Source organism: Trifolium pratense, linkage group LG4 (assembly GCF_020283565.1).
Source record: "Trifolium pratense cultivar HEN17-A07 linkage group LG4, ARS_RC_1.1, whole genome shotgun sequence".
Taxonomy (NCBI): Eukaryota; Viridiplantae; Streptophyta; class Magnoliopsida; order Fabales; family Fabaceae; genus Trifolium; species Trifolium pratense.
The window spans coordinates 16,693,942-16,712,959 of NC_060062.1; the positions used below are offsets into that span (position 1 = coordinate 16,693,942).

The 19,018-nt window shown below is 33.1% G+C and overlaps 3 protein-coding genes across 5 annotated transcripts; 1 reads left to right on the plus strand and 2 right to left on the minus strand.

Moving 5' to 3' along the window:
* Positions 1-1,494: 1,494 nt before the first annotated feature.
* Positions 1,495-1,959, minus strand: LOC123922186. Its single transcript, XM_045974932.1, has one exon. It carries the CDS (start codon positions 1,957-1,959, stop codon positions 1,495-1,497), a length of 465 nt encoding a protein of 154 aa, XP_045830888.1.
* Positions 1,960-2,827: 868 nt separating this feature from the next.
* LOC123919892 (DNA ligase 1-like) lies at positions 2,828-11,578 on the plus strand. Of its 3 annotated transcripts, none has more exons than XR_006813354.1 (18): positions 2,916-3,623; positions 3,718-3,834; positions 4,699-4,800; positions 4,876-4,992; positions 5,118-5,348; positions 5,435-5,529; positions 6,456-6,543; positions 6,957-7,088; positions 7,410-7,522; positions 8,133-8,234; positions 8,655-8,716; positions 8,900-8,971; positions 9,052-9,125; positions 9,212-9,268; positions 9,401-9,478; positions 9,615-9,692; positions 9,813-9,954; positions 10,144-10,512. XR_006813354.1 is itself a non-coding variant. In XM_045971915.1 (17 exons), the coding sequence occupies exons 1-17, from the start codon at positions 2,847-2,849 to the stop codon at positions 9,879-9,881; spliced, it is 2,364 nt and encodes a 787-aa protein (XP_045827871.1). In that variant the 5' UTR covers positions 2,828-2,846; the 3' UTR covers positions 9,882-10,512. The 3 variants fall into 3 exon arrangements, 1 of the variants encoding a protein (XP_045827871.1); XR_006813355.1 differs by lacking the exon at positions 10,144-10,512 and adding an exon at positions 11,167-11,578 and having other exon boundaries at positions 2,943-3,623; XM_045971915.1 differs by having other exon boundaries at positions 2,828-3,623; positions 9,813-10,512.
* A 3,601-nt stretch (positions 11,579-15,179) lies between these two features.
* Positions 15,180-17,125, minus strand: LOC123919893. The gene is made up of 2 exons (XM_045971916.1): positions 16,773-17,125; positions 15,180-16,306 (listed from the first exon to the last, which is right to left on the minus strand). Exons 1-2 carry the CDS (start codon positions 16,827-16,829, stop codon positions 15,614-15,616), a joined length of 750 nt encoding a protein of 249 aa, XP_045827872.1. The 5' UTR covers positions 16,830-17,125; the 3' UTR covers positions 15,180-15,613.
* Between the last annotated feature and the right edge of the window lie 1,893 nt (positions 17,126-19,018).

Here is a 19,018-nt window from a genome sequence, read left to right on the forward strand (position 1 = left end):
TAATTAAACGGTAGATTTTATAAAATACTATTCGTTAAAATGTTTGTTTATTATATTTTTAAATTATTTCACACAAAATGTTAATATTTGTTAATTATATTTTTAAATTATTTTATTTGTTTATAATAATTTTTAATATTATTATAAATTTCATAAAATATTTTAACAAACAAATTTTAAATTATAATTTATTTTTAGTTTTTTAAAAATGAAATCACCAAACAACTTTAACTTTATTTATAAAGCACTTATTTTAAACTTTGTTTTAAAGTAGCTTTTAGACCATAAAAAAGTTAGGTCAAACGGTACCTTGGTCCAACATCCTGCTTGTATATTTGTTTTAGCAAAATGAGACCAATTCAAATATCCAATATTTTTGGTTCCTTATCTTTATTTTAGGTTTCAAGTTGGTCCCTTATCTTTTAAAAATTTCAATTTTGTCCTTTTAGTCAAAGTTTTGGTTAAATCATCTACATGACTAATGAATTTGCGTACGTGAACCATTTAGGATGGTACTATATGAAAGTTTTAGAAGAAATTAACTCAAAATTTAACAAAAAATTTTAAAAAATTAACTAAAAATTTAACGAAAGATAAGGGACCAACTTAAAACTTAAAAGATAAAGATAAGGGACCAAAAATATAATTAAGTTTTTTTTTTCACAAGACCAACCAGTGTAGATGTTTTACGAGTTATTCCCTGCTGTAAAAAAAAAAAAAAAAAGGCAAAGGCAAAGCATTCGTGAAGACTTGGTGAAATTAAAGCAACATAAATATTGATTTTCATAAAAACATCATTGTATTTTATTCTAATATAATAATGGTTAATTCACATATAACTTATACTCTTTCCGTTCATTTTTATTTGTCGTTTTAGATTATTGTGCACTATTCACTCAATCTACTTTGACCATAAATTTTTATTAATATTTAATATATAAAATTAAATGTTAGCAAATAAGATATTGTTCAATTTGTCTCGACGAATATTTTTAAAATATAAAAATTTCATATTTTTTTATAATAGATAATTAAAAATATTAGTGATAAAAATTATGTATTGGCATGTGTGCAGTGGTCAAAAACGGCAAATCTCATCTAGGTCACTCATGTCCCTTATCATGATTCGTGTGAAGTACCCATTAACCAACTTTATAATTATCCTTTTACAGATAACGTTTGAATAGCAATAAAGTACTTTACCCCACATCCAGGGATCATAGTTGATTCAGGTCTAAGAGTAGTATACACCATTATCACTATTAAGTCATAGTGTCCTTATGTTTAATGGAGTCTCACTATTAAGTCACACTTAATGTTCCATTAAATAGACTAGCTATTCTACGGACTTTATTAGTTTGAAACAAATAGAATAAAGAAATACCTTATTATATATATAGTATATATATATATAAATCAAAGTCATGATACAAAAGTCTATCAAAATAGATCGACTTTCAGGGCTTACTCCAACAAAAATGATGCTCTAGCGAATCAAGGTGACAACCCCACGGTACGGCTCAAATAGTCCGGAAACCAGTTGAAGGACCAAACAACTACTAACTGGTGCTCCAACATTCTTAAACTGATCAGAGAGTTGCTTGAGACGTTGACATAGGAAGAAATGTTAGGAAAATCGTTCATGTGAGTGGACGAAAAATCTTGTTCAAGGGCAACGACACAAGAGTTTTGATTATCGTCAAAGATGTCAGCTAAACGGTTCCATGCAACCATGACAATATATCCCTTTTCCATGATGGTGGTAAGGAGATCAAAAGAGACGGTGGAATTAATCCATTGAAGAACCGTTGAATCGAGAATTGTCCACATTTCAAAACTAGCATCAGTGGGAGTAGGCTTCTCTTTTCCGGGTCGAGGAATAATGTGATCAATAACCTTATGGGCACGAGCATGAACCTCAAACAATTCAGCCCACATGGTGTAATGATCTTTCTCCATCTCTAGCACAAAGGGAATACTATTTTTGATGTTGGTGACGACAAGGGCTGGGTGAAAATTGGATTTTGCCGGAGCCCGGAGCAAAGGAAGATATTGCAATCGTTGAAGAGGTTGCGATGGAGGATAACATAGCAGCGGTGGAAGACATGTTGACAACCATACAACGATAACACAGTGACCGAACAAAATAAGAATCGAAATAGAGACGATGTGGAAACAACGATTGAATCACAACTGTCACAAAGACGGTGATTGAATCACAACAGAATCACAACCGAAATAGACGGTGTGGAAACAATGATTGAATCACCACTATCATAGAGACGCAATTGAATCATAAGCACAACACAATCAGCAACGGAGACATCGGTTGATTTACAACAGATTGGTCTGAAACTGAACAGAGGTGGTCAATCTATTGGCAATCATTACATCCAGTACCTAAAACATCCATCCACCAAATAAATTCCTTAATTCTATTTCCTCCATTCCAAATGAGTGACTGAGTTGACTATTTCACGCATGCCGATGCATAACTTTGATGATTAATATTTGTAATTGTATAATTGTAAAAATTATAAAAATTTAATATTTTGAAAATACTTATCGAGACGAATCCAACAATATCTTATATACTAATATTTATTTTTGTTTATTAGTAAAAAAATATGATAAAAACATTATGTGTGAATAATGCACGACAACCAACTCTGTCGCTCAATTTGAGACGGAGTGAATATTTGGGTTCGTTGTTCCGCTCAAAATTTTTGAAGGTAAATGAGAATTCCAAATACACAATCTGAATTCTGAATGTTGATAATTTTATACAGTATAAAATTCCAACTATTGTTTATTTATTTTTAATCGGACGGTTCAAATTGGTTAATATGTTGACGCAAAATCTTATCGTAGTCCCCCAAAATCTATGTTCCCGCCAATTACATCCCGGCAACACTATTCCGTCTTCCGTTATTAACTTATTATTCCGCATTCCCGTTAATTCTTCTTGTTCTTCAAATTTAACATTTCCTCTCTCACTAACCCCTCGCCGTGAAATGTCAAAGCCACCCTCCGCCTTCGACGCACTCATGTCCGGCGCACGCGCCGCCGCCGCCAAGAAGAAACCACCACCTTCTTCCTCATCTCCCAAGAAACGAAAATCCCCTCCCCCTCCTCCTTCTCCTTCTCCATCTCCACTCTCCCCTCCCGCTCAAAACCCTAACAACAATCTCAAAACCCTAGAAACCGTTAAAACTGTTGAACCACCGAACAAGATCCGCAACACTTCATCTTCTTCCAAGGGGATAATTTCCGAATTGAAGGAGCTAATTCCGCAACTGAAGAAGAAACCACCGAGTTTCGATCCAAGTTCTGTTGTTTGCTGGGAGAAGGAAAAACCTGTACCATTTTTATTCCTTTGTTTAGCCTTTGACATGATTAACGAAGAAAGTGGAAGGATTGTGAAAACTGACATTGTGTGTAATCTGTTGAGGACGGTGATATACACTACACCGGAGGATCTTGTGCCGGTTGTTTATCTTTCTGCTAATAGAATTGCTCCGGCTCACGAAGGGTTAGAATTGGGAATTGGCGATGCTTCTATTATTAAGGCGCTCGCCGAGGCGTGTGGAAGGACTGAGCAGCAGATTAGGATTCAGTACAAGGTTTTTTGTTGTTCAAATTTTTAGATTATTGTTGATTCAGTATAAGGGTTAGAATTTCGGAAGCTGTTAATTTTGTTTGTTCTGTTGTTAACAGGAAAAAGGTGACTTAGGTTTAGTTGCGAAAGCTAGCCGTTCTTCACAGTCTATGATGCGGAAGCCTGAACCTTTGACTATTAGGAAGGTTTTCAAGACATTTCATCTTATTGCTAAGGTATTTTACTGTCAGTTTTGGAGGTTAAGTTGTTTAGTTCTGTTTACAGAAGTTTAATCTTTATCAAATGTTTCAGTCCTTTTGAAGACTTTGACTGTTTATCTGTTCGCCTGATCTGATAGGAATGAGAATGGGCCTGTAATTAAAGAAAGGGATGTGTTGGTTAACAAAAAGAATGTTGAGCCCAAAGTGTGGCGTGTGTATGAGAGGAGGGTTAAGAAAGGAGTCGCAAAGAAAGTGTGATGAGCTGATGTGGCAGTTTGTTAGGATATTCCCTCAATAAATATCATCGTGGAAATTAGTTATGATCACTGGGTTATTTTTGTTATCATCTTTATGGTTAGGTAGTACTAGTAAGAGATGCTTGTTTCTCTACTGTGGAGCTTTGCTTTGGTTTTGTATTCAGTTTTCCTTTCATCATATACATAACAAAACTCTTTCCGTACTGTTTTTTTATCTTTACTCTATCAATACCCATCACTATTAGAAGTTTATTTGACTTTTAAATATATTGCTTGCACCAAATTAATGTGTATGAGAGAGTTTCATTTGTGTTATAGATTTTCTATATTGGCGACATGATTCTCCCCTAGGAAGAGAACCCATTCCTGGAGTCCCCAACCCTAGTAAAAAAAAAACCAGATGTTCTGCTGCCGAATCGAGGATTAGTCCCATAGCGAGTCCAAAGGACCTAAGCCGTGGGGATACCTTGGGACTTGGGGTGCCTAATGAGGGCCAAAGATCCTAATTACAGCGGGTTAGCAAAAATGAAAAGTAAAGATGAATTTGTTGGAATTTGGAACAATTTTTAGTTGAGAGTTAGAGTTTGCTACTAATTTACCCTTATTTTCTACATGTTTGAAGGAATCTGGAAAAGACAGTCAAGAGAAGAAAAAGAATCACATAAAGTCACTTCTTGTTGCTGCAACTGACTGTGAACCTCTATATATAATCCGTTTGCTACAGGTTACAATTCTTCTGTTATTCAAGTAATCTGGTGGGTTTACTTCTCTATGTTAATTACTTGGTTTTGTTTTCCAGACAAAATTGCGAATTGGATATGCCGAACAAACTCTCTTAGCTGCATTAGGCCAAGCTGCAGTGTACACTGAAGAACATTCTAAACCGCCTCCTGAAATTAAGTCTCCATTTGAAGAGGTAAGCTAATCTTATGTAGGGTGAATGGTGATACGTGCCTTAGTTGTAAACCTAAGGTATCAGTGGATTATGATGATGATACCAACTTTTTTCTTTTTTATATATATGTTTTCATCTTGCATCAGGCTGCACAGATTGTTAAAAAAGTCTATTCTGTTCTTCCTGATTATGACAAAATTGTGGCTGCACTGCTTACGGATGGTGTATGGGAACTTCCAAAGAAGTGTGATTTTACTCCTGGTGTTCCGGTTGGGCCTATGCTGTCAAAAGCAACCAAGGGTGTATCTGAAATTCTAAATAAGTTTCAGGATGTAGAGTTTACGTGCGAGTACAAATACGATGGAGAGCGTGCTCAGGTGATTCTTCATGGTCATATATTCCATTATAAATGCACGGCTTATGATACTTATTATGTGCAATAACATTAGTTGTATTGAGACAGATACATTACCTGGAGAATGGCTCAGTAGAAATTTACAGTAGAAATGCTGAAAGGAACACTGGGAAGTTTCCTGATGTTGTTGCTGCAGTTTCAAGGTAAAAATCATCATACGGAGCTGTGAATATTATGTTTGAGGTCTGACAGCATTCTTTTGTGCCAATTATGAACATTTTCTAGACATCTTGAAGCTGCATTTAACAAAACTGTTGAAGTTTTAGGGTTTAATCTAATAAATATAAATGGAGGAAAACTAATTTTCGAAATAACAAAATTATATGGATATGCTGTGATACATTGGATGTTTCGACAGGTTATGTTATATAAGGAAATATAGAAACCAATGGCAAGAGGTAGTATAAGATACTCTAATATGTTTTATGATAGAATATTGCTGCGTTTAGATATTTTTCATTTTATTTTTGTAGTCCTCCTTAAAGTAAAGCTCACTAAGCTATAAAAAGAAAAGTGTATACGGACTCGACTAAACATGATTGAAAGTCAACTCGGACTAAAATTGACGGGAGACCATGGCTACACTGTATTTGGGATACATATATATTAAGGGTCGTGAGAATTCATGCACGTGTGGTAAAAGAAAAGAATCATATAGATAAGGAGATTGTGATACTACTATACTAGAGTTTCAGAGAAACTGAGCAGTGGATTTGTGACATGGACAGATAATATAGGATGATACTATAGTGATACTATATTGAAATTGTTGTATTTAGTCATTTAGATGTAAAGGGAGGAATTTAATACTCCGAATAATAAAATTAACATTGATATATGTTAACGTTGGATGTCATGTCGAGATATTGGACTCTTAGTCCTAATATAATAATAAGGAAGCAAACATGACAAGAAAATATGAGAACCAATTTTAAGAGATGATATATTGAGATATTTTCCAAATATTCTAACAGAAAAAACTCTTGCTATATTGAAACAACTATACCAGTTGCTTTCCAATTCATTTTTTTCAACATTATGGTTCTTGATATTTGCTGTCAATGAGCAGGTTAAAGAAAACAACAGTATCATCTTTTATCCTTGATTGTGAACTCGTTGCATATGATCGTGCAAAACAGAGAATCCTTCCATTCCAGGTAATCTCATTGCATATGCTTATTTTTATGGGTGTCAATACAAAATTTAATTATAGTCTGAAAACTTCTATTTTGGCACCCTATCAAAATGAAATCCTTTTGAACCAAGACATTGGGCTCAAGTGGTTAATGAGCTCCCCCTCGGACGAATCGTTCGGGAGAACCCGAGTTTGATTCATGGTGGGAACAATTCTTGGTCAGTCTTTAGTTACCTTGCGCCCGAACTTTGAATTACCAGGGCCCCATTCCCCTGGGAACCAGAGGGTTTAATACCAAAAAAAATTAAAATGAAATCCTTTTGTAATTAATGTCTGTGCTGTTTTACCTATTTTGGTGTTGCAGCTTTCCGATTTCTGATATTGTTTGTGGGTATTTGAGAATAATAATGTTATAACAACCTTATATCTTGACAGGTGCTTAGTACTCGAGCCCGCAAAAATGTAGCAATAAGTGACATTAAGGTTGAGGTTTGCGTATTTGCTTTTGACTTGTTGTACCTTAATGGCCAAGCACTTCTTCAGGAAAACCTTAGAATCCGTAGAGAGGTGACATCTTCTACCTTTGCATTGCCAATAGTTTCATTTTATTATTTTTCTTTATTAAATAGTTGAATGCATGATAGAGTTGTCTGAGAGGTGGAAATGCATTAATTTCTGGTTAGGTAACACGAGATTGGGACCATGCAGTTTTTTTAGTTTGCTAGGGAAGCAGGCCAATTGAATCTCTTTTATATGTGACTGTATCATTTGTTAGTGTTAAGAAGAACTAATTTTTTATTGTATATCATGTGTCTGAAATGAGTTATCTTCTCATATTTTTATACTTGAGAACTATATGTTGACAAGGGCCTAATTTTTTATCTTCAGCATCTCTACGCCTCTTTTGAGGAAGAGTCTGGATTCTTTCAGTTTGCAACATCAACTACATCAAATGATGTTGAGGAGATACAAAAATTTCTTGACCAAGCTATTGATGCAAGGTTTTTAAATTCTTCTAGTTAATTTAAATTCATATAGATATAAATTTCATGATTTCAGTTGAAAGTATATGGCACCATTTCTGCCTATGTTAGCATACTCTTAGTCTTTAGTTGTCTTCATGTCATTATACTTTATACTTTTTTCAAAAACATTTGACAGACACTGACACTGTAGAAAGTGATTTTAGCTTTATATTTTTAAAAGTAGTTTTTTATGAGAATTTGGTCTAAAACAGCATAAGCTATTTTGAACTAATTTGTTATAAATTAAAAACATTCAGTAATTTAGATATTCATTGTTAGAGATGTTAACATAATAAAAATCACATATTTTCCAAAAAGATAGATCTCGAAAATGATTTTTACGAGAATCTAATAAAAATAGCATCTCATTTTAAGTATTTTTTTGAAATTTTATTATCCAAAAAAAGTCGTAGCAAAAGGATGAAATAGTGATTTTTTATGAAAAGCTATTTAAACCAATTTCTCATCTGAAGCTTTTTTATAAAAATGCTGAAACAAACTGGCCCTAACTCACGGTTCTTCCAACTTTGGTTTCTCTTGCAATAATTTCTATCATATAACATTTACCTTGTCTCTTGTTTTTTAGCTGTGAGGGATTGATTATTAAAACATTACATGAAGACGCCACATATGAACCCTCCAAGCGGTCGCTCAACTGGCTGAAACTGAAGAAAGATTATATGGAAAAGTAAGGTCATGATATCAATTTTTGTCATAGTAAATAATTGAAATTGTAAGTGTCCATCAATTTAGCACCTCAAATTTACATAATAGTTAGTCCTTTAAATTAAAGAATTTCAATATATGTAGTTCTATATCAAAACATATTTCTTTAGTAAACATCCATCAAACTATTTAAAGACCTAGAATAATCTCTTGGTGCATCAAGACAAACATAAAACCTTTAAAATTGTGGTGCTAAATTTGTAAATAGGACTAAATTGATTGATGTTTTTCAATTTAAGGGACTAAATTGCTATATCGTACATTTGAGACTAAATTGAACGGCCCTTACAATTTCAAAGACTAAAATGCTGCTTTGCTCATATTTTCGCATTTCACTTTTGTATTATCGTGGCTCCGATTATATATTGGTTCTACTTTGCAGTATAGGGGACTCCCTGGATTTGGTACCTATTGGTGCTTTCCACGGACGCGGTAAACGTACAGGTGATCATGAAACATGCTCTTTAATGTGGCGATGCCTACGTTTGTTACTTTTTTCAACATTTTTAAGCCGATATTTCACTTACATCTGAATAAGGCTAGGCCTTGGGAGTTTTTATGTGCTGTTAATGTAAACCTTTAGCTCAAAGTGGGTCTGAAATCAATAAGTGATATGATGTCTTGTAGGAGTGTATGGTGCTTTTCTCCTTGCTTGCTATGACAACGATAATGAAGAGTTTCAAAGTATTGCCAAGATAGGTGAGTGTATTATGTTGTATAGAGTTCTTTTGTTTATTAAACTTAATTTTCTCACTTATTCTTTATGTTATGGTGGGTAGGAACTGGATTCAAAGAGGAAGTCCTTGAAGAACGTTCTACTAGTCTTCGCTCTAAAGTGATTCCCAAACCAAAGGTACCTGGCTCTTGTTTCTCTCTGAACTTTTTCTGAAGCCTGCTTAATATTTTATGAACTAATTCAAACCTGATCCTTCATTTCAGTCATATTATCAATATGGAGAATCAACCAATCCTGATGTATGGTTTGAAGCTAGTGAGGTAACAAAAATCCTGACTAGTGAGTTGGCATGAATTGTTGCAAATGCCTTCTTATTTTTATCTAATAAAATTGCATTATGCTCACAAGCAAATATTTTTAGGTTAGTTATATATTTATCTTCTTTCATTTAGGTGTGGGAGGTGAAAGCTGCAGATCTGACCATTAGCCCTGTTTACCGAGCTGCAGTGGGCAAAGTAGATTCCAATAAGGTATTAGGAAAAAATGAATTGATAATACAAACAAGTGTCTCAATTTATTTAGGAGTTATGCCTGTTAACATTGTTTAGTTGAATAATGATAGCTTTTAACATATATTGGTGGTACTTTTGCATTTTCTAAATAAAGGGCATATCTCTTCGATTTCCGCGTCTAGTTCGAGTTCGGCCTGACAAAGCTCCTGAACAGGCCTCTTCGTCTGAGCAGGTAAAATACATCACAATCTTTCATTATCCGACTAAACAGTAATATGATAGAAGATTGAGAAAGAGTAACGGAGGACATAAAATTGAATCATTTAGTCATCCTTTAACCATGTTCTTTCAGGTTGCTGAAATGTATACTGCCCAAAAACACAATCACAACGACAAACAAGATGACGAAGAAGATGATTAAGGGAAAAACTTTCCTTGCTTCTCATGCTGTTAAAGTATGAATTCTCATCATTTATGGTGATATTCCAACCCACGTGAGTAAAGGTTTAGATGCAAATTCTTTACCTTCAAGCATATAGGTCAGAAAAACATAACTGCTTATTCAACATGATTAAGAATTTGGCATACAGCATAGTGTAAGCTCACAGAGGCTCCAAACAGTAGATATTTGGAATTTCGATATTTTTTCAGAGGGACCAATGTGCCTACTACTGCTTGTGTAGGTATTATAGAGTGTTTGAATGCACACTATTATTTTCCAACGTCCGGGTAATGTTTCAATGCCAGATTTACTGAAGTTACAAATCCTAGTGTTAGGGAACGATGTGGTGGTACCATGTTTCCTCACTTTTGCTAACACTCTTAGTGTTGTTCTTTTATCATGAATACTATACTTAACGTTGCTAGCCATGATGATAACAACTTACATTTAGGGCATGCTCATGGCATCTCAATATTGTAATTCATTTCTTCAAATGATTTACCATGGCATGAAAATAGTATTAAATCCCATTGTAGGTACTCTCTTTGTTAAAATGATGACACCTTTGTTATTTTTTCTTATATTAATAATGTCTTTATCCATGAGAAAAGTGAGAGAAAACAGCTGGTAGTTAGTTTTTGAAGGCTAATTGTATTTTTTTTTTAATAATCGAGTTCTTCATATTTTTCAAATTGGGCAAATTTGTTCTCATCTCAGGTAATTAATAATTAGTTTATTCGTAGGATCTTTGTTGTCTGGGATCACACACAGGTCAACAATCGTGATCATGTCGTCTATTAAACCATGCCATATCAAAATTCAGGATTTTTAGATCAGGCCATTGAATAGGATTTATTTTTTTGACATAGGACTGGGGAGGCTTATAACATATCATTCATAATAATGTGTTGGATATACAAGATAGAAATTCAGTAAAATCACAGACAGTCAAATATGTGGCTACTCGTGTCTCATTGGCTTGTCTTCTATTAATTTAACATGAGTGTTTCTTAAATAGGTAGAGAGGATAAGAGCCTACACTCTTTAAGAATAGTTAAGGATTTACTTGCAAATTTGGGTTTTATCTATGTTGAAGGACTTCATAAAAAAATATAATGAAAAATTTAAAATTAAAAGTCATTATTTTATTTTAAAATATTTTGTTAAATTATATATTAAAATTTAACATATATTAAAGTTATGAAGTGGTTTTCCTTTTTAAATAGTAGTAAATAATTGTATTGTGCATGCTTTGATTATGTAGATGTCACTGTTTCAAATGGCTAATTGCAATGCTTCATTGAACTTGACTTAGAAGCTAAGATTGAATATTATTCCCGCCACCATGAGTTTTGAGTCTTCTGGAAACTTGATAGAGAAAAAATGGACTAAGGTTCGATTCAATGATTGCCGTGAAGGAGAGGAGACAGACACACTTAGTAGAAATCTGCCTAATGTTTTGAACTATGAGGGTGTGTATAGTAACTACTTTATAGTCTAGTCAAGATAGTGACCATTTTCAAGCCTCCGCGTTTTGTAGAATAACCCTCCTTAAACCGTTTTCACTTTGCATTCCACCCTATTTTGGTTCTTATTTTTGTAAACTTCAAGTAACCTCGTTGGTTTGGCCATTTAGGGGTAAGAACTAAATCATGAGAATTTCGTTTAGCGCCTTCTGGGCTTTTTACCCTCCGTCATTTTAGTAGCGGGCATTATAAAAATGAAAATTTTTAAAAATATTGTCGGCTACTTAAGTAGTGGATCGGTTAGTGGTCAAGTCTTCTGCATCAGTTAAAGCTCTGCCAAGTGGTCAATTTTGATTTATCACTTGTGTTGTGTTGCCAAAATGGCAAAACCTATACCAAAAATTGGTTCACTTAAAAATGGACATATCAGTTTGTGTATGCATTCTCGTAAAATATCAAAGGTTTTATTTTCAAGCTAGTTTATGTAATTGTTTTAGTAGCAAAAAAAACTATAATATTTTGAATATTTTTAAAAATTTAGATTTTTAAATATATGATTATTGAAATGTAAATATATCAATCGAAAGAACCGAACCAAATCAATGTGCTCTTCGTTGGTTCAATTTGGCAAAGATTTTGAGAGAAAATTGTAAAATATGAACTAAACTGGCTATTATTTATGAATTTAATTTATATGCAACGTCAATGTAAAATAATTTTACACATGCGTCAAATAATATATCGACATATCATGTATGATATTTAATTTACACATGCATCCAATGATGCGTTGTCACATTATTTAATGAATGTGATATATCATGTGTTTTAAAAAAAACACATGATATATCACATTTATTAAATGATGTGGCAACGCATCATTGGATGCATGTGTAAAAAAAATTACACTGACAGTGCACAACAATTAAACTCATTATTTATTAGCTCGGATTTTATTTCTCCTAAAAACCGAGAAAATATACTTGTTACACCTCTACTGACATTGGTTCCAATCTATTTTCATCGAGTGAATAGACAAACTGATCATTGTAATTAAGCGAACATCAATCCAATAAGTCATTGAATTTAACAGATTGATAAATATGCTTATAAAATAAATAAATATGTTCATAAAATTATAACGCTTTAGTCAAAATGGTTCGTTTTCAATTCACTTAATTTTTACTACATCCATTTTTTTTCTACGAATCGAAGCGACAAGAGGTGAATCTCAGTGGATCGTGGCAGCAAGGTCGCCACTTACAACAAGTTAATTTTTTTATTCATTAAATAATTGATTTATTTGGTGACTAGATTAATTTAAAAAATAACTTGTCTCTTATAAAAAGGAATAAAGAGGTAGTTTGTGTTCCGTGAGCTTAACTCAGTTAGTTGAGACATAGAATTATATATGCAAGGGGTCAGGGTTCAAATCCCAGTCATCCCACTTATCTACCTTAATGGTGGAATTTCTAGTCACTAGACTACTTGACAAAAAAAAAAAAGTAGTTTGTTTACTTCTTCTATTCTTTGACCATATACAAGCGCTTGAGGTTTACTTTTGTCACCCAATTAGTTTCTCGTGCGTCCTATGCTTTTCCTGTTTTACTTCTGCTACTTAAGTAGCGGACGTTATAAAAATGATAATTTTTTGAAAAATGTTGTCTGCTAGAAGACGGGGTATTTTGATAAATTCGTAAGGCACACACGAAAATGAGAAATCTCCGAGCGCTTTACCTATGGCGCATTCCAAATTATGGGCCTGGGCTTCATTCGGTTATATCTTTCTTTGTCCATGCAGTTGTTTTTATTTGTCTTATTTAGCCAACAATTGACTAAACCTTCAATTAATGTTGTCTTATATAAGAAATAAAACGCGTCATTTGCGCAGCCCCATGTTCAACGTTAGCGTGTTTTATTGGACTTGTTGTTACCGTCATTGAAAGGGAATATGCATTTCATTTCAGGTAATGTCATCATGTACATTACCATAGCTAAACTTACTTAGCTGGATGATAGTAACCCATTTTTGTTCTTTTTTAACGACTAAGAGAACATTGTTAGAGTGAATTGTGTAGTCAAATCAAAATGTTAGAAATTCTTCAATAGCAACATTTTTGTTGGTACAAATAAATTGGATATTCTCTCTGCGCAAATTAGTCTTTCAAATTGATATGATACTCGCAAACATTTTTATGATTGATTTCTATTCCATAACATCTACTTAAGTTGGAAGATATCCAAATTATATCATTCAAACGCTCTTTTGGCTTGACTAGTATTTTCTTTTAATATGGTTTATAATGTCAATGTTTGGAAATTAAGGGCGGTGTGCATTATTAGAGTTTTGCTCCTAATTGTATTTGATGATAATTCATCACAAAGATCAAAGATAGTTATGTGACCATTACTCCAATTTAAAATGTTGCACACTATTGTTGAACAAAGCCATGCACTCTCCTTATCTAATGGTCTCCTATGTAGAAAACTATCCATGTGACCTCTCTTTACATGTCCTTGACTCTGTCACCTTGAGCAAGCAACATAACTGTTGTATAACATGGCTACAAACATTTTAAGTATCAACTGTGCTGTTTTTCTTGCTGACACTCTTCTTTTGGATATTGACAAATGCAAAATTGGTGAGTTTTGAATCTCATCCCAAAAGTTAAGCTTAAAGGGTGAGGGTTCTCAAACACGTTTATACACTCAACAGTCCGATATTCGAGAGAATATGGAACTCCAAACAATTTCAACGGTAACAACAAAATGATTTTGGATATCAATTTTACTAGAACAAAAATTACAAGCATGAATAAAAAGGTAAAGCTATTAACTATGTAGCTCAAATAAAAGTTTATGCTTTTTTCTTTATTACTCCGTATTTATTTTATGAAAGACCTTAATAGAAAATTTCACACACTGAGTGCAAAGAAGGTTGATATTGTGAATTCGAATTCGCGTCCCAACATATCAAATATCACTACTGCATTTTACCATCTGAATTGTACCGCTATGATTCACCTTTTTGAAAAAAATAAAAAATTCTTGGGCAATTTGTTATAATTAAACTTCATTTATATACCATAATAATTTAAGAATAATTTAAGCATGTTTATTTGTTGGGGGTCTATAAATTTTGTTTTCATTGTCATGCTTTAATGGAACATGATAGGTGAAATGGAGATATCTTAGTCAAAATTATCTGCTACTCTTCTTCCTCTTAAGATGGAAGAACAAAAAGATTGAGTGGGAGCAGATAAAAAATACATAAAGAAGCTTTAGTGAATAATAATTAGTATTCCAAGAAAAAAAAAATTAAATATCATAAAAAGATATTAGAAATTGAATAATGATAACTTGTCTAACAAAAGCTTAATATATAATCATACATCTCATACATCACACCAACACTAGATCCTGATTCTGATTTGTGGGTCCAACATGCATAGTTTAGGGCCTTCACCCCTTTGGTTGTTGGCCATAACATCTTCCAATCCTAACGACTACACAACTAATCAACTATTCTTCTTAATTGTTTGATGTGATCTTGTAAAAGATCAATCTTTTCTCACTCTCACTCAAATCACTTACTCAACTACACTATTTTAGTTACATTACAATTTAGACTATAATGATACTACATTTTAGCTTCGGAAAAACCGGACAAGACCTAATTTAAAAGAAAAAAAAATAGAACAACTTAGTTTCTGCAATCCAATTGGACGTTAGAGACTAAGTTGTTCACATTTTTCTTATTCCAACTAAAAATTACTTTTATTTTGTCCGCGACGAAATTGGATCAAGCAAATTTTTCCAAAAACTAAAATGATCTTTACTCTTACAATTATATTACAATGACCCTTTTCCCTTCACAAAAGAAACAAAACTAGATTGTGAATAGAGGAAAATGCCAATGACAAATCCTTAACCTCAAACATTACCAAAAACCCAAAATCAAGCATTTTTTTTCCTCTTCAATTCTTCTTCCTCTACCACTTGATCAATATACATATGCTAGATCAATAAAATACCATCTTGCTAATGCTAATTAACAATTAAACCTATTAATTAACTAAGTCGGTAAAATAGGATCCGCCTATAGTATAAGCACACAGTTGCACGCAGTGAGCGATCTGACTCATCAATTTAAGATCAGACGATTCAGATTACACAACAATAAAATCTTCTAGTAATTGTTCAATGGAGTCAATAGTAACAGTAGTAGGTACTAGGTAGTAGTAGTCAATGGAGTACAATCCTTTGATATTTATTCTCTGCAGAACCAGAATCAGAACCTTCACAAAAAACCCTTTTTCTATTACTAAATCTTCCACAGTTACTGTTAACAAAGGAAGAATCTTGGTGAAGAAACTGTTGTTGCTGTGATGGTGGTGAAGGAATAGTAACAGGTGGAATCTCAAAAGACTCTAATGGTGGTGGAGGGTGTCTCCATTGAGGTAATGGTCCCGCAAGCAAAAGGGTTTGAAGCAAAGGACCAGCTTTCATCACAGCTTGCAAAAGTTTACCTTTTTCAGGCAAAGGTTTATCTTTTGCTATTAAATCAATCATCATTGTTGGTTCTGTTGTTACAATGATTTGTTGTGGTGAAGAAACTATGCTTTCTTCACAATCTGATGATGATAAGCCATTATTGTTGGAAGTTTCAATTCCTCTTTTGTTTTGAATATCATCTTCTATGCTTGAAATTCCAGAAAGAGGATCTTGGTTTTGTTTTTGTTGGAAAAGTAATTTTTCTAAGAAAAGTCTTTGGCATTTTTCTTGTGCTTCATCTCTTTCTCTTATCACTTTGTTGAGAATTTCTTTTAGGTTAAGTAGTTGTTCATCTCTTTTTCTTAGTTCTTCTTGAACTGTTGCTCTTGTTTGTTCAAGTTCCATTGTTGTGTACATCAAGCTCTGCTTTAGTTCCTCCATTGACTGTTTAACAAAGGGAGAAGGGAATAATTATTATTTATTAAACTGACTCTAATGACCATTTTACAACGGATATCATGGTTTCACGCGGTAAAAAATTTGCCGCATTCAGGCATTCGGCACATCTGTGGTCGTTGGATCAAGATCAGATTGACAGTATTTTGATTTAAAAATTACATTCAAATTTAGACCGGCTAATTTTGATCCAACGACTACAAGTATGCCGAACACGTGAATGCCGACAATTTTTTTTACCACAATGAACCTATTTCAATATCTAGTAAAATTTAAACTTCGTCTCTTAAAATTGTGAGTCAAACTTTAATTTATTACTGAGATGAAATTTACCATGAATAATTAGTAGTGCTCAAATTACAACTATTTTTTATATGGCTATGAAATGTCACTATGAAGCATGAAGATATGTAATGAAAGGAAAGATGTGAAGGAGAAAGTAAAGAAATGTTACCTTTCCTTGGCAGAAGTAAGCCCAAGTTAGAAGAGGACTACGTTGTTGATTGTCCATGATCTTAGTCTCAAAATAACAATTGATGTAACTTATGTTATGTTTTTCTTTTTTGGCTTTTAGAGAGAGTGAGATTGAGAGACGAAAATGGGGGTAGAGAAAGGAAGGAGATAGAAGATGGAAAGAAAGAAGGAAAGGAGAGAAAAAGATAGGAGGGTTTTGTGAGATGGTTGAAATGAAACTCTCTTTAATAAGAAGTAGTCCAAGTTACTGTATAAATTGGGTTTGCCTTATAAACCGGGAGTTGGAGAGAAAAAACAAAAAAAGACAATAGGCAATTTGTGGCCATATCCTACATCCCCTATGCTCTACAAAAGTCCATTAATTATAAGACTGACTTTCATCCTCACAATTTTCTCGTAAAATCGGTTATCGTGTAATCTAAACCGCCTGATTTTGATTTAATGATTAAGATTTAAAAATGTGTTCAAATGTGTGTTTATATTTTTTATGGGTATATAGAAAAAATGGCAAAGTCTTTATAAACTCACGCATAAGTGAGAGAGTTGGGGTTCGAACCCCGATCATGGCGTTCAACCTAAAAATTATGGCATTATTTTGTCAATTGAGCTAGGACTTGCTGATGGTTTCCAAGTCTATTGAAATTTGCAGGTCTCTCTGTATTTGGTTGATCTTTATCACGCCGGTGTTGACTTTTTGGAGGCGGTCTGCGAGCTGAGACTCATCTGCCTAGGTTCTCATTCTTCTAGTGCTGCATCAACTTTTGACTCAATGAACTGTTTTTTGGATTCTGATGTGCCGATCACTTTTTATTCGAGATCGGGAGTTAGTGTTGAGTGGCATATTTATGGGTCGGGTTGTTGTCTTCTCTGGTGGTCCGGAAGCTGAGGAGTTACTTTCTAAGAATGAGATTAGAAGTACCTCTATTAGGTGGTGTCTGTTTTGGTATTTTCATTGGTGTTCCGTTTATATACGACACCTTTATTTTGTAGCCCCTCTTTTACGGGTCTATGTTCATCTTGTACATAGACCTGATTATTAATAATAATATATTTGTTGTTAAAAAAAAATGAGCTAGGACTTGTGGACAATTGTGTGCTTATATTACAAAAGAGAATCCGGATCTATTTCTAACAAAAATAATACATCTAGTAAATGGGGGCAAACCACCATTGATCCATGAATATATCGAAATTGCAAATACATCCTTAGTGCATCTGAAGATCAAATTGACCGACGAAAAACAAATTTGAAGACCAAAATGAATATACCGAAAGTGAAAATACATTTGTATGTTTGACTAACGAAAAACACATATGAAGATCAAATTGACTAATTAAAATCATATTCAAAAATTAAAATGACTAATAAAAAGACGCTTATAAGCCTAATATTACAATTTTGATACATTCAAAGACAAGCGTGGCAATGAGATAGATTTTTGGAGATGAAAATGGTGATTTGACCCTAGTAAATGACATTTTTACATGGAGGTTAAATTAATCTCTTTTTATAATAAGTTAAAATTACTTTTAAAAAAAGTCAAAATTAACACATAGACTAATTTGTCTCTTGAATCTTCTATTTAATAAGACAATGTTAGTTTCAGCTGGTTTAATTGTAGGTAAGTTTTTACTATTTAAACCTTGTTTGAGTATCTATCTAATTGTTTTGACCAAACAATATCTACCTAATAAAACATACAGAATCTAGTTTTTTTTGGGTGAATATACATAATCTAGTGTAACTCTTTAGAAAAAGTTTACAAGAACTTTCTACAATCATAAAATTGAGACAAATTATATATAATTCTACTATTTATGGAAACAAAATGAACAGTGAAATTAAAAAGCAGAATTACAAAACTAGTCATCCATGTTTTTTCTTCTTTTTTTAACCTCTCTTTGTTAGACAAGTCATATTCAGGTCTATTACTTTACCTTTTGAGTATACTATTGAATGAGAAAATCTTGGAAAGTGACGGTAAAAACAGTTATAATAACCTTTCAACTGTAGAATAACGATAATAACCAAATTGAAGAGCTTTAAGCCACATGTAGGTGTTAAAAGGCCAATTATGCTCAAATGATTTTCCTTTTTATTTTTTAGAAAGAAGTAATTTTGGTAAAACAAAATTTAGGAGTTGTAAGTCTCCACATATGAAGCCCTGATACGTGACACGATACTAATATGATACGACACCGATACGGTGATACGGGAAAATTTTC

Coding starts and splice junctions, on each gene's coding strand:
- LOC123919893 (XM_045971916.1), bottom strand. CDS start 16,829: ATGGACAATCAACAACGTAGTCCTCTTCTAACTTGGGCTTACTTCTGC. Junction 16,307..16,772: donor CTTACTTCTGCCAAGGAAAG/GTAACATTTCTT, acceptor TTTGTTAAACAG/TCAATGGAGGAACTAAAGCA.
- LOC123919892 (XM_045971915.1), top strand. CDS start 2,847: ATGTTGACGCAAAATCTTATCGTAGTCCCCCAAAATCTATGTTCCCGC. Junction 6,544..6,956: donor AGAGAATCCTTCCATTCCAG/GTAATCTCATTG, acceptor ATATCTTGACAG/GTGCTTAGTACTCGAGCCCG. Junction 8,972..9,051: donor TCAAAGTATTGCCAAGATAG/GTGAGTGTATTA, acceptor TATGGTGGGTAG/GAACTGGATTCAAAGAGGAA.
- LOC123922186 (XM_045974932.1), bottom strand. CDS start 1,959: ATGGAGAAAGATCATTACACCATGTGGGCTGAATTGTTTGAGGTTCAT.